The sequence below is a fragment of the Megalobrama amblycephala genome, linkage group LG20 (assembly GCF_018812025.1).
Source record: "Megalobrama amblycephala isolate DHTTF-2021 linkage group LG20, ASM1881202v1, whole genome shotgun sequence".
Taxonomy (NCBI): domain Eukaryota; kingdom Metazoa; phylum Chordata; class Actinopteri; order Cypriniformes; family Xenocyprididae; genus Megalobrama; species Megalobrama amblycephala.
Window position 1 is genome coordinate 1465074 of NC_063063.1, and position 15884 is coordinate 1480957.

A 15884-nucleotide genomic window follows, 5' to 3' on the forward strand; every position below is an offset into this window, starting at 1 on the left:
GATTTTATCACTCAAGCAGGTCTAATATAGTACATGAAATATGAAATTAATTTAAATTTCATCAATTATTCAGTGCCATCTGTTGCCAACTTGAAGCAGTGGCTGCTGGTACTTTTTTATCATTTGAGGCTATAATAATAATGATTTCAGCAAATGCACAGGATGTTTTGAATCATATTCCTGCAGTAAAAAGTGTTTATTATCCCAGCATTCAACTGTTCTTCAGAACGCATCAGATCTGATATACTTTGTTTGCAAAAAAACATTTTGTGAGATTTTTTTGAAAGCCTCTTCTGCTCTCCAAAGCTGCATTTATTTGATCAAAAATACAGTAAAAATGTAAAATATTTTTACAATGTGAATCAGCTGTTTTCTATGTGAATATATAGTAAAGTATAATTTATTCCTGTGATCAAAGCTGAATTTTCAGCATCATTACTCCAGTCTTCAGTGTCACATGATCCTTGCTGCTTAAAAAATATTTCTTATCAATGTTGAAAATATTTTTGTTCAAACATTTTGTTCCAAGTTCAAAAGAACAGTTTGTTTTTGTTTTTATATAGATTTTTTATAACATTATAAATGTCACTTTTAATCTTTTGGAAAAAAACAAAATCTTACAGACCCCAAATGGTGAACGGAGGTACAATAGAAAAAAAGCACACTGCATGTAATATCATATCCCACAATGCAATGTACTCAAGTGGACCTTCCTTTTCTGTGACAAATGAACCAGAAGTAAAAACAGCTAATTTTGATCAAACTGCCAAAAATGAATACATTTTAACCCATTTTTCATTAAAAATGCTAAATGATTGTAGTTATTTTCAATATGATAACTGGACCGCACTCATATGCCACACAGTGAGCTCATGACCAGTGCTGGGGATAGTTTCTTTTAACCCTTGTGCGACTTAATGGACATTTTTGTCTTTTTCAGGTGTTTATTTGATCATTTTGGCTGTGTTAATGCCAAATACATACATTTTGGCACAGGTGTGTATTTTATTTTATTCAATTTCGCACCCATTTCCTTTAATAATCTATTCTACACCAGTAACACAAAATAGTTCCTCTCAGGAAAATGCAATGCAATTTTTAATCCCAGGGCCATTTAACTATAAAATGATGCAGTTTTTGTTAACAGGCTTTCATTTTATTGGCAAGGCTTCAAAATTTTAATTTTTACTATTTTTCTTTTACCAGATGGTGCCGTTTTCTCAGGTTTGGTCCATAAAGCAAATATGTGCTTTATTCCTGTTTTCTGCTCTTTCATATTATAGAGCCAGTTAGATAAATTATGCAGCTATAATTGTGTGGGTGTGTTAGTGTGGATGTCAGAGTGTGGTTTGTATGTGTGTAATTTCAAAAATTGTGTGAGCTTTCAATATTTAAGAAAAAATTACTACAAATCCAACCACTGTGTGCACCAGTGGAGTTTTGCTGGCATCTAATGGGGAAAGTGTGGTACTGCACCCAAACAAAATCTTACTGAAAGCTCATTTTTTGAGATATCAACCTCAACGTTGGAACACAAGATTTATTTATTAGATTTATGGCTTTGATTTTCTTGCAGTTTTAGAGTTCAACATGTTTCATATAATATAATTTTATATAACAATATGTTCATAAATCATTTCATATTTCACAAACTTAAACCTCTATAACTTTTTTGGTTTCACATTTTAAACTTTTCATACATTTTCTTAATTGACGCACAACTAATTATGTTAGTTACTTTTTATAGAAAGTAATGCGTTATGTTCCTTCTGCATTACTTTTTCTCACCTGGACCTTGTTTGTTTTTTAATAAAATGTAATTAAAAATTTTTTTTTTTTTGGCAAATCTAAGTGCCCCTTCACAACAAAAGTGAAGCCTAAAGCTGAAGGAAATGCAAATTCACACCTGTAGAGGGCGCCGCTCAAACAAACCTTTCAGATTTGCTGCCAATCTGGATCACAGGAGAATAGGATACAGAAGAAGAAAGTTTGGCACTCTTACTTCAGCATTAAAAACAAAAAAAAATTAAACATATGTGATGTTTATCTAAAGTAATTTTCCTTATTATGGTTGAATTGGATCATCTAAGGTCAGCAGGAAAGACTTTGGTTAATAAAGTGAGATTAAATACATAAAGTATATTTGTGTAATTTAACATTTAATTATTGCAGGTTTGCGTAATATTCCAAATTTGCATTTCACTGTTTTTATTCATATTGACGAATACTGAATCTGTATTGTGCAAGTGAGATGAGTCTAAAACTACAACTTGCAATACATATTTGAAAAATCAACTCAGATATTTGTTGTAAATTTAAAAGTAATGCATTACTAGTTACTTAAAAACAGTAATCTGATAACAGAACTCACTTGTAATGTGTTACCCCCATCACTGATCATGACAACCATGTACTGTACTACTGTTTGAGAAGTTAATGCCTACACAGTTTAGGCAAAATTCCATTCAGAACACATCCAGCCTTTTCTCTCTCAGCTGAACACTGCCCCCTTGTGTCTGGGATCCCTATATGACAACTTGAAATAAATCTTGAGCATTTGTCTGAAAAGAAAGTGCTCCACTGCAGCCGATTGTTCAATAATCCAACCTTTTTATTGCTTAAACTGCCATTTGGACGATCTATACCAAAATGATCATTTTCTGCACAGAACTCGCTGGAAATGAAACGACACATTTGGGTAACATTGACAAAAAAAACATCATCTGAGGTCTGTAATATATCAGCAGCTCATAAGGTCACAGAACTAGCAGAAACGTTTGGGTTTGAAGGAGCGTCTAATCAAAGGGAAGCCCAATCCTGTTCCCGGAGATCCAGTTCAGATCCAACTCAAATCCAACACACCTGGCTGTAATTATCAAGTGCTCCTGAAGGTCTTAAAGAGGTTGATTATGATTTCACTTTAACTTTAATGTTGCTGTTTGATCATAAACAACATCTGCAAAGTTCAATTTTACAGAAATCGCTGTTTAAGGACTACAACAAACGGCTGGTAGGGACTACAACGAGCTTCGTCCCAGGTTAGTGACATCACAAACACTAAAATTTACATAAACCCCGCCCCCGAGAACACTCAACAAAGGGGGCGGGGCCATGTTGGGCTGCTTTAGAGAAGAGGAAGAGTTGTTGTAGTAGAGTGTTGTTGACATGCCGTCATTTTACACCGGACTGCTTCACAAACGAGGGTCAATTCAACACAAAAGATGAACATGACGGCACATGCTAGTGGATGAGTTGAATCAACTCCACAGCAACTACATCAATTTATCCACTAACCATTCAGAAACGTCTAAAAGTTGTAACTTCTTCCTGAGTCTCTCCATCAGTGTCGACTCCGGTTTGAACAATGTAAGGCTGAACACTTTTGTCGTTTTGGCTGCGTGAGATTCTCCAGCTTTGTTGTTGTTGAGCTGTTAAAGCTCCGCCCTCTTCTGGAAAGCGGAGCTCATTTGCATTTAAAGGGACACACACAAAAACGGCGTGTTTTTGCTCACACCCAAATAGGAGCAAATTTGACAAGTATTTTGAGCTGAAACTTCACAGACACATTCTGGGGACTCTTATATTACATCTTGTAATAGGTCCCCTTTAAACAGCTGCTTCACTTTGCAGGAAGGTCGATCTCCGGGAACAGGAATGGGCAAGCTCTATTCATCAGTCATTCACACAGATAGACAACATCGGTGTGCATGAGCTTCTGACTCACTCATTTCAAGTGAAATCAACCTAATAAACATTACGAAGATGCATCTGAAAGAATTTTGGGAAAACCTTTGTGTTACACCTTTTTAATCTGCATTTCTCAAAAACTAAAACGAGGAACATTTTGTAAATAAAAAGAATCAAACATTGATCACTCAACAGAATACGGACATGTAAACATCAAATCGCCAAGGTTCCGTTTAACTTGAAGAGTTTTTATAAAAATGTATCAAAGATCATTTGCGAAACGCGTGGATTTTCAGTTTCACGAACGCGGCCGACTGTGTTTGCGAGCCTCTGTTTTCAAACAGCGCCGCTAGAAACCAGAGTGACCTCGGCATTGACGTCAAAACCTCATTTTAGAATCCTTTCGGTTGCTTCAGATCAACATTAAAACAGCAACGAGCCCGTTTAAAAAATGGAAACACTTGAAATCATGACATGCGACTAAATACGCCACTGTGGAAAAATAAGCTTATTAAAAAATAAAACTGGTATTTCTCGGCATATACTGACAAAAAGTTAAATACTGAATCATCCTGACCGAAAGCTGTTCTCAACCGGTGACGGCGCACATGCAGGAACATACGAATCAAATCTCTCGTCGAGTCAAGAAGTCAAGAAGTGAGGCTCTGTCCAACGTTTGGCACTGGCATTGTAACAGAACAAACTGCCATCGTTTCGAGTTTTCCTGTAGTTAAAAATCCGTTTTAAAAATTTGATCAGCCACAATAAAACCTGACGCCGCACAGGAACGGCCTCACTAATTTACTACAACAAGCAACTGAACACAAATAGCAAGAGCGTGTGCTGGAATGATAATAAGAAATAAAACCGCATGTGTAACCGTGATAGCGAAGGGGAAATGAGGCTTGAAGAATATAATCAGTACAGCCAAACGTCTTACTCTGTTACATATGTAGGCAGTTAATCTTATAAAACTAGTCTTAAAAAACTAACCTGCACTGTGAGGGTAAAAGAAATCAAAAGGGTTTTAGAAGAACTCTACTATAAATATATTCATACTCCTCTACTGGTTTTGTTTACCGCTTGGAATTAAAGGTAAAAACACCGGATGCGATTTGATTGGAGGAACGAACGTTTTGATTGTCTGTCCTTTCATTTGGCTCTAAATGTCCGACGATGAAAGCGGCTGTTAAAGCTCTCGCGGGAAGCACTCGACGAAGCGCGTGACGATAACGAGCCTGGGGTTACGCGGTGCGGATGAGAAGCTGACGGTGTGGTGGACCCTGCGGTTGAGGTTTTCGGGGGCGGGGATTCTCAGACGGAGAGCGACACGAAGCTGTTGTACTGCTGGATGTTGCGTTTGAGGATGTCCGAACACGGTCCCAGCACGCGCTCGAAGCGCGGCCTGTCCAGCTTGACGCATTTGAGCGGCCCGCGGGCCACCACGGTCGCTGCACGCGGTCGGTTCATCAGCAAAGCGATCTCGCCTGGGGAAACACACACAAATGTTACAATTCATGTTATTTGTATATAGATTCATGGATAATTATCCCATTATAATGAATAGGCTGTATCATATGCAATAAGATATATTTTGAATTTTATTGACTGACATGACACACTTTATATTAGGTGTCTTTAACTACTATGTACATACACCAAAACTACTTCTTGCATTGCAAAACACTTGTGCAGCTATTGAGGTGGGATACGGGTGAGGTTAGGACAGATTTGGGTAGGTTTAAGGGTAAGGGAAGGTCAACAGTGTAATTAATGTAAATGTAAAACATGCATGTACACAGTAAATTCATTGTATCAAATGATGAAAGGGATAGTTCATTCAAAAATGAAAATTATCCTATAATTTACTCACCCTCAAGCCATTTTAGGTGTATATGACTATCTTCTTTCAAACACAATCAGAGTTATATTAAAAAAATATAGCTGCGAGCAGCACTTATTGGGGTTCAAGCGCTGTAAGGCCTTTAAGCACATGCGTAAAAGGTAAAATGTCTTATTTAGCAAGCCTGTAACATCTCAATCATAGATGGAAAAGACCATTTACAGCCAATACAGGCAATTTACCATTGAAAATATGTGGTTTATAAAGCCTTTTAACAGTTATCGAGGTTGAGCCAAAAATGTAGGATTAGTTCACCAAAGTAATTTTTTGGAATAATCTCCAATATTTAATGAACGATTCGATGGATAGTGACAGTCCTAGAGGCAACGAGGAGTTCTACCATGTGGTACGCATGTGGCAAATCATGTGATATACAAACCTTTACACATGTGAAAAATGCGAAGACGCCCCCTGGAGGCTGATTTCTTTCAAATTTCTCAAAGAACTCATTTCGATCGGCCTCCGTTAACCTCGTCTGATAGCTGCTGAAACTTCACTGGCCGATGGTGGACATGTTTTTTGAGATACGCCAATGTCCTTATAGACGATCATGGCACCTTGGATAAAGACACTGCATGCCAATTTTCAAGCCAATCAGACTAACGGTGAAGTAGTTCTAGCCATTTTCAAGTTTTTTTTCCTGTTATAGCGCCACCAAGTGGCCAGTCGCCGCGTCCTTTTTCATGCGACCACAGAATGAGCTCTTACACAGGTGTGCCAAATTTAGTGAAAATATCTCATTCCGTTCACGAGTTATAGCCATTTTAGTAAAAGTGGCTCCGCCCACTTTGAACATTTTGGCGGCCCATAGAGACCGTGAATTGAAATTTCAACTTTTTTTTTGATCATTATTGACATTCAGACTCCAGAGATTCTCGCTGCACTGGATTGGTTCCGATCGAGTCAAAAACCTAAGACTAGTTTGCAAAAGTAGGTTTATCAAAATATCCGGAAATTTCACCAGAACGAGCGAATCAGAGTCCATCTTGAGCCAAGACGATATAAGACACTCGAGTCTACGCCTAACAGTTTAGGAGTTATGAACGATTTTGTACTTTTCACTGCTGCTGTAGCGCCCCCGTCAGGCTGATCAGGGCGAGCCTTGGTGACATTGTAGACGGTGTGAGTATGGATGGATGCACTTTTTTGGGCTTCAAAATCTCACGCCACATTCACTGCCATTATAAAGCTTGGAAGAGCCAGAATGATTTTTCATTTATCTCCAACTGTGTTCGTCTGAAAGAAGATAGTCATAGGATACACCTAGGATGGCTTGAGGGTGAGTAAATCATGGGATAATTTTTTTTAATTTTTGGGTGGACTATCCCTTTAAGCTAAATGTTAGTACACAGTAGTTAAAGACACTAAAGTGGCACCCAGAGACCTACTGTATTCATATATTCATATATTATATTTTGTATTCATGTCATATTAGTTTCTTTCTTCCATCAAACACAAACAGATCTTTGGCACTTTTTCATTTTCAGATGAACTATCCCTTTAAGAGGAACATCCATGTTTTTCAACACTTACCGAAGTAGTCTGACGGTCCTAACCTGCCGACCTCTACGAACTCCTCGTTTTCTGACCTGCGCTGCAGAACGGCTGCACATCCCTGAGGAAAGAGACACGTCATGACACCAGCACAAACCCTGACATGCTTTCAGCAGACGGGAAACTTCACCTCCAGGATGATGAAGAACTCGTCCCCTGGTTCTCCCTGAACCACGATCTTCTGGCTGTCCTCGAACTGCACCGGCTCCAGAGCATCAGCCACAGTCAGACGCTCCCACTTATCCAGAGACTCTGCAATGACCCCACACACTCACGTCACAGGAACTCACGAGATACATCTCTCTATGTGTCACTTTAGATAGATAGACTTACCTAATATCGATACTTTGCTCAAGAACTCCTCATACATCTTCCTCTTCCTCAGAGTGCTTCCCTATAGTCAAACACAGGATATACGCATGTTTAGTAACACGAAGAGCCTTTGAACACTGCAGTGATGTGAGGGAAGGTCAGGTGTACCATCAGTATCCTCCTGTAGCTGTCTCTGTCGATGCCCCAGAGCTTCACGTTGGTCTTGGCTCTGACGGTGGCGGCTCTCGGGGTGCCGTAGATCAGAGCCAGCTCTCCAAAGCTGCCGCCCTCTCCAATGCTGGTGACCCACTCACTGTTCACATACACCTGTGGAGAAACACCTTCGTCACACTGTACTGTCGTAACAGGATACTGATTGAGAACAAATCCAGAGTGTGACTGCATCGGTTGAAAAGGTTTATGGTTTATTATACGAATACATATGAAGTGAGGAGGTGTAACTTACATCCATTTCACCCATGTCAATGACATAGAAGTTATCGCCCTCGTCACCTAGGAAACAAGTGTGAAACAAGAAATTAAATAAATGTACAAATAAGATCAATACGACTCTTCATCAGCGTTTTCAAAGTTCTACCTTGTTGGATGACGATTTCTCCTGCAATGTATGTGACTGGAAACATTGCGTCAAATATGTCACTGTAGGATAAAACAGTACAGAAATTTGGTTAGTAAATTATCTTTAGCGCTTGAACAAACAATAACACACAGAATTATGCCAAAATTGCCTTTTTGTGGAGTATCCTAATGAGAGCAGTTTAATAACGTCTTAAATAGGGTTGTGAGGAAATGAGATGCGTGTCATGTTCGGCAGCGTCAGCTCTTAAAGTGACAGCAGCCTAATAAACCAGTTACTGTGATGATGTCATTAATGTTCATCAAAGAACAAAAATAACAGAAAATTGTAGCTTTAATAAGGATTCATCTATATTTCATTTATCATTTATGCAGTGAACATTGTATTGATCAATTTCTGTATATTTCTTTCCTGTTATATGACATTTATTATAATGGGTTTATGTGAAGATTGTTTTAAGTTCACTTAAATTAAAAGTTGTTATTTTTTAAAGCCTTATAAATGTTGAAATTGATAGATTTCAGTGATGCTGTGATGTTGAATGTCTGTAATCAAATTTCATAGAGACATCAGTATCAGTGAATCTGACCTTCATTCATAAAAAGATGCCATTAAACAAATATTTAAAATATACTGTGTTTCTAAACTAATTTAGAATTTATTACAATATATAAATGTATTTAAATATTTAACAACTCCACAGAAAAAAAGTGCAAGTAATTAGTTAATTTTTAATAGATTGACAGCACTAATTACAAGTTTTCTGAAATGTTGTTTAAATATGCGAATGAGGCATTATATAATTAACAATGAATAATCTGCATACTATTCCAGAACAGAAATCTGAACATCAAATAAAGCACATGAACATGAACTGATTTAAATATGTTTTTAGTACATTAATGGATCTTGAGAGAGGAAATGTCATTGCTCAGGCCTCACTGAGCCATCGGATTTCATCAAAAATATCTTAATTTGTGTTCTGAAGATGAACGAAGGTCTTACGGGTGTGGAACGACATGAGGGTGAGTAATTAATGACAGAAATTTCAATTTTTTTTTAAATTTTTGAACTAGCCCTTTAAATATGTACTGAAACTGAAATCCAAGGCTACGTTCACACTGCAGGTCAATGTGGCTCAAATCTGATTTTTTTTTTGCCCTCGTTTTCCTCATGACAGTGTGAACAGTACAAACCACATGGAGTCTGATCTTTTCAATTCCGATTTGTCCCACTTCCATATGTGGTACTGAATCCGACACAGGTCAGATGTTTTGTAATGCGACCGCAGTGTGAACAGTCATATCAGAATTTGTGTGATTTTTACATCACTTGAGATCAACATTCGTCACGATTCTGTGCTCATGGGAGTCTGTTCAAAGATTTTCCATACCCAACATTATCAAGACTGCTGTGAAAGATGGTCAGTAGAAGGACAGTGATGTGTCAGAACTCGACAGCTCTATAATACAAGCGAAACTTGAGGGCTCATATCATAAAAGCTTCATAAATTTATTTTTAGTCTTTATTTTTCATATTGCCTGTGCATAATTTCACTGGCTTCCATGGCAGATCACACTATAAATAAACACATAATCGCTTACTTTAATTTACTTCCATATGACAGCGTGCTGTGTGTTGCCAAGTGCGTAATTTTCCTGCAGAATTGGGTTACTTTTTCACTGTTGCCACAGGTTGTTTTGCAACTCCGTGGGTTGAACCGACCGTACTAATGTGATATTTCACACGATTTTTACCGGGATACCCCACGGAACGCAATTGGGCTAGTTTTGGACTAGTTTTGACGAGCATTTGAGTGGATTTTGTGGTACAAACCTGGCAACCCTGTTTGTATCATTCTTTTGTGCATGCAGGTCAGATCAGAACCATGATCTGTTCACACTGGAATCTGATACTCGCCACATTTAAAACAACAATGTGAACAGCTATACAAAAAAATCAGATCTGAATTGAGCATTAAGGCTCACAGTGTGAACGCAGCCTAATTGCAAATAGATAAAGTGCAATAAAGTAAACCTTAAAAGTCTATTTTGCATGTTTCTTTCCACTAGTCTGAAATAATAAAAACATCTAAAAAGGCAAATTGCCCATTATCTCAAAACTGGCCAGTGCAGGAAAAACAATGTTTTTGCATGTAGTAAAAAAAAAAAAAAATTAGAAATTAGAAATAAATATTCACCTTCTTTCATTGTCATCCAGATGTGAGAAGAGCACGTTCTTTTCGATGGCTTTGGCAAGAGCAGCCATGGTTTTGTAGTCTTTAGGGATGACCTTCACAGGAGACAGAACACATGATTCACCTGATTCACCTGAATGACATCACACATTACATCATTCTGAGAAATACAGACCTTCCTGACGTAAGAGGCGGCGTCCTCCTCGGTGTAGACCTCTGCGCTGATGGCTCCTCTCCGCCTGCGACCCTTCACCACAGGGTTCATCGGAGGAGACGCCTCATCTTCACGAGAGTCGGAGCGAGAGCTGGCCTTCTGCTGGTTCAGGAGCTGCTTCGCTTCCTCCTGGAAGAAAAAATAATCATTTTAAAGGGAGGATTTTGGTTGGATTTGAAGTTGCAGTGAAACAGGAGTAGCGTCAGATCTATTCTCCTCTATTGTGACGTATATCCGAACGAAACATTATTAGGGAAAAAATATAGAACGGGACTTTGTTCTATCCATCGGCTGTTGGATTTTGGGATGTGGGTGTTACACTCAAAACTTGAAGCTAATCTAAGAAGGGGCGGAGTTTAAGCAAACAAAATGATATTATGATTGACGAGGTCAAAACAATTAAAGAAAACATGCATGGATGAATAGTTCACAATAACATCCAAAACATGCATTTAGAAAATAAACAGGGTAAAATTTAATTTTATGCCGACTACGAAATTTTCCAAAAAATTTTATATATTAATTTTTTTTTTTTAGGGCAAAACCCATGTCAGGTTTATTATTGATAGCTAAAATTATTTTTGTTAATTGAAAAAGAAAAAAAAAATAAATATCAGATGCAAATTTTTGTTTAGTTTAGACTGCTAACTGGAAATAAATAAACACTCAAAATGACCTAAAACTGAAATAAAAATAAATTAAACCTATACTCTAAAAAATAACTAAAAAAGGAAACAAATTTACACAATAAAATACCGTTTTCCATTTGAAACAGTAATATAAGTGATGCCATTTATGCCATAAGAACAATGCATAATGCGTAATATTTGTCATTTTAAGAAAAGAGGCCTATAGGCTCATTTTTCAAAAACGACACATAATATTACCCAGAATGCATAGTATTATACAGAATGCACTGTAATACACAGAAGTAATATACTGTCAAAATAATGCATTCTGGATAATGTGTCACATTAGAGAAAGTAGCCTATAGGTTACTTTCTCAAATACAACAAATAATATTACCCAGAATGCATTGTTTTATGTTATATTACTGTTTCAGTGAAAAATGGAATTTTACTGTGTAAATTTGTTTCATTTTTTACAGTTATTTTTTAGAGTGTAATTTATAAAAAAAAAAATACTAATAGAAATTACAAAATACTTACTTAAATACTTAAAAATCGAAAATATAAAAACAAATGCTAATTAAAAAATAAATGAAGTATATAAATCATACTAAAATATTAAATGTTTATTTACACTAAAAGTTATTTAATATTTTTTAAATAAAATTATAATTTTTAATATAATATTAACAACATGAGGTCTAATTTGCTGGATAAATCATTCCAATTATTATGAATATGTAACTATTTACTGAAAGTGGATGTCATATATCGAACTGCTGCTGCCACTGCTTTATAAAAACAAAAAGTCATGTGACGCTGTGAGCGACTGATTGCTTGTTTTAATAAACACATCCCATCTTTCTTAACACAAAGTGATGCCAGCGAAGGATCCAGATCTCTATGATTCCGTTACGTCAGAATTATCCTAACGTACAAACCTTCTCCAGCCTTTCGAAGTGTTCTCTGAGGAAGGCCATGGGTCTGTCGGGCCGCGAGGTGCACAGCTGGACGATGCAGTCCTTCAGCAGCTGCTGGATGTTGTGTTTCTGCACGTATATCTCACATTCCCTCAGACTCTTCTCCTCCTCGCCGCTCGCGCTGCCTGACGCCATGATGAACGCTAGATCTGACCTCTGACCTGTGGTTCACAAGCAGAAATCAATAAGTTACGGTTAAAATAAGTGACACAAAGATGAATAAATTAAATATAATAAATTAACCCTCTGGTGCTCTTCAGTCATTTTTGACTGAAAAAGTTTACGTTTTTTTTTTTTTTTTTTTTTTACTTCATCAAAATGGTACGGAACTTGGTAAAGGTTTTGGCACTTGATATGTGAACACAAAAAAAATCATGGACATTATTCAAAAAGGTTAAATGGTCCTGAAAAAAATATTCACACTGGTGCTCCTCGCGGTCAAAAATGAACGCATTGGAAATTAATGGGAGATTAATTGCATCTAGTGGAAACTTCTGGTACTGCGCCCAAACAAAATCTTACTGAAAGCTCATTTTTTGAGATTTCAACCTCAAATTTGGAAAACAACTCGTTTAGATTTATGGTTTTGATTGAAAATAGCATTTTTGTGCATTTTTCATAACAATAAACATAAAATTCTGACTTTTTTAAGTTAACTGTATAAGGCTTTTTTCACTTCTGCAATATTTTGCCAAATGTCGTCTTTAAAAAGAGACAAAATTTAAGTTTAAAGCATTCATGATTTATGACAGTTTAAGTTGGAAATTTCATTTCCAGGTCTATGCTCAAAAAGTCAATAAGTGGATTAAAACTACAGCGTAAATATAATTTAGTACCATAAAATCCCCTAAAAATACAAAATATTAAATAAAAAACATAACATAGTACATGGGTCAAAGACAAAAAAGCATCAAATTGTTGTTGTTTTTCAGTACATCAGAATGGGTGCTGTTTAATTTGTTTGTTTGTCTTTCTGAGCAAAAATTAAATATTATACATTTTTACCATAATTTACAGAAGACACCCACTAAAATGTCATTCAGTCTAACAATCTTGTCAGGGATATTTACAAAAACAAAATCAATTTATGCCATATTAAAGACTAATTACTTTTACCCCAAATGCTAATTATTATTATAAAAATCTGCAACTATCCTAGGTTTTGCCCATTTGTCAGCAAGAATTTTTTACTCATTTAAAATGCAATAAAATATAGTATGCTCACTTATTCTTTTATATATGTTAATACGTACAGATCAGATTAAGTATGTTGTTTCAATTTTTACATAAATGTAAGTGTTACACTGAATGATGGAACATTATTTCACCCATATTTTGACATTTTATTCTCCCAAAACTTATTTGAAACCTTAAAAATAGATGTTTAACTTGCATTTAATGCACTTTCTATGTATATAAAATCACTTTTGTAAATTTCTACTGATGCGAAAATCTAAATGTCTTTGACCCACATGCATTTCATTTAAATATTTTTTTTTTCTTCAAAAATCAGTCATTTTTGACCAACATGCGAACAGCACCAGAGGGTTAAATCAATAATACAGAAGGTCTGAAATATACTTATTTCTTTAAAATGAAAAATGAATGAAATACCCCTTAATATAAACTTTAACTTGGCAGACAATACAAGAAACTACAGCAAAACTGAAACACCATCATGTTTGAGCAATAATAAAGTTATTCTGGATTATTCAAATGATGTTATTATGATGGAAATAGATCTTCCACACAATACTGAGATCTGTGCATGTTGCAGAATTAATAACTATATCATTAACGATGAAAATAATGTTCAGTCCAAGCCAGATTCCCTCAGAGGACAGGATTACAGCATCATTTATGAGATTGATGTCAGAAATAATCTGGAGATTATCTTTGTTTCAACACACCTGGACAGTCTGATGCACTGCACGAACTACACACGACTCTTTATTTACAGAAAAATAACTTTATGCTGCATATCGCTTATTATTATGATGATGTTGACAGCATTTTCCACTTCAGCATCATCGATCAGAATACCAGCATATTTAGGATGAAGATTAAACGACACGATCATAAATTTAACTCATTTCACAAGACGAAAAGAAGAGAATATGAAAATATAATATACATTCAATATCGCTTTAATTCACGTCAAAACGCAACTCAAAATGCAACAAAACACACAAATGACCTCGAAACCTCAACTAATCCTTCAAACAAATAAACATTAAATCAAATAAAACGTAAAAAGCTCCTGAGCAGCGAGTTTAATTATATCTGAAAATAAAATGAGGCGACAGATTTCTCTCAGAAGGCCGCTGAGTGTCCGCCATCTTTATCTGCATCATAAACAAACGACATTCCCCGCTCATTCCAGATGTTTAGCGCGACATCTATTCGACAGAAACATGACATGTCAAGAACCGGTCATTCTTACCGAGCCTTTATAACGCGACTCGGCTTCTGCGTTATTCCGTTATTCAGAGACGCGCGACAACTCTTCCTCACAGGCGCTTGGACGTCTGCCCACCGGAAATGGTAAAACACCAATCAAAGCCTGCCATTGACGTCAATTCGCCTCGTTCTCACATGGAAACTGTAACCCTTGGTAACCTTAAAGGGAACGTAGCACAAGTTTAACTTGGGTAATGTTATAGTCGCTCTTAAAGATTTCGCTCTTAATCTTTAAACATTTATCTTCTTTATGTATGTTACCTATTTGGATAGCTTAATTTTATTTTATTTTATTCTGTTTTATTTTATTTTATTTTATTTTATTTATTATTTTTTTAAAATCTGATATCCTGTCCTATTAGCTCATTTTGGCTATTTTTAATCAATTTCTTATAAGTAAATAAATACAATTTTATTTACTCATTCAAAACTTATTGTTTATTTATTATTTTTTTCTAGTTTAATTTTATGTTCCTAGTTATTAATATACAATTAAGCAGAGTTGAGTGATTAAATTATTAATTATGTCACATAATATTACAACACATATTATTATTAGTATTATTATTATTATTCAATTATAATATGAATTATAATATATATCAAAATTATCTTTCTTGGATTTAGTCTCTAAAATTCACAGGTCCTGGTACAGAGCTTTGGGGGTCTCCAATCATATTACAGAAAAATAAAATTACATAGATAATCTAATCTTATTTTTTAGTTGTTATAGTGTCAAAACCCTCCAAAACCCCATTGCTATCTTATCTTAAAGGGTTAGTTCACCCAAAAATAAAAATAATGTCATTAATTACTCACCCTCATGCCGTTCCACACCCGTAAGACCTTCGTTAATCTTCAGAACACAAATTAAGATATTTTTGATGAAATCCGATGATTCGAATTGCATGTCAAACCGCCAAACTGCTGAAATCACGTGACTTTGGTGCTCCGAACCGCTGATTTGACACAAAAGATTCATAACGCTCCGAAGCTTCCTAAAGCTTTGTTTTGAAATCAGCCATCACTAAATAAGTCGTTATTTTGTTTTTTTGGCACACCAAAAATATTCTTGTGGCTTTATAATATTAATATTGAACCACTGTACTCACATGAACTGATTTAAATATGTTTTTAGTACATTTATGGATCTTGAGAGGAAATGTCATTGCTGGCTATGCAGGCCTCACTAAGCCATTGGATTTCATCAAAAATATCTTAATTTGTGTTCTGAAGATGAACGAAGGTCTTACTGGTGTGGAACAACATGAGGGTGAGTAATAAATTACATTATTTTCATTTTTGAGTAAACTAACCCTTTAAAGGATACTTTGAAACCCTTTCAGACAT

The 15884-nt window shown here is 35.8% G+C and overlaps 1 protein-coding gene and 1 long non-coding RNA gene across 2 annotated transcripts; one reads left to right on the forward strand and one right to left on the reverse strand.

Annotated features, from left to right (window-relative positions):
• Window positions 1-2975: 2975 nt before the first annotated feature.
• On the forward strand, window positions 2976-8932 carry LOC125255202. The gene is made up of 2 exons (XR_007181850.1): window positions 2976-3038; window positions 7078-8932. It is a non-coding gene; the product is annotated as an uncharacterized LOC125255202 (long non-coding RNA).
• Window positions 3791-14669, reverse strand: prkar1ab (protein kinase, cAMP-dependent, regulatory, type I, alpha (tissue specific extinguisher 1) b). Its single transcript, XM_048170238.1, has 11 exons — window positions 14518-14669; window positions 12036-12235; window positions 10427-10594; window positions 10255-10346; window positions 8055-8116; window positions 7923-7969; window positions 7625-7783; window positions 7478-7538; window positions 7275-7396; window positions 7124-7205; window positions 3791-5174 (listed from the first exon to the last, which is right to left on the reverse strand). Exons 2-11 carry the CDS (start codon window positions 12207-12209, stop codon window positions 5002-5004), a joined length of 1140 nt encoding a protein of 379 aa, XP_048026195.1. The 5' UTR covers window positions 12210-12235; window positions 14518-14669; the 3' UTR covers window positions 3791-5001.
• Between the last annotated feature and the right edge of the window lie 1215 nt (window positions 14670-15884).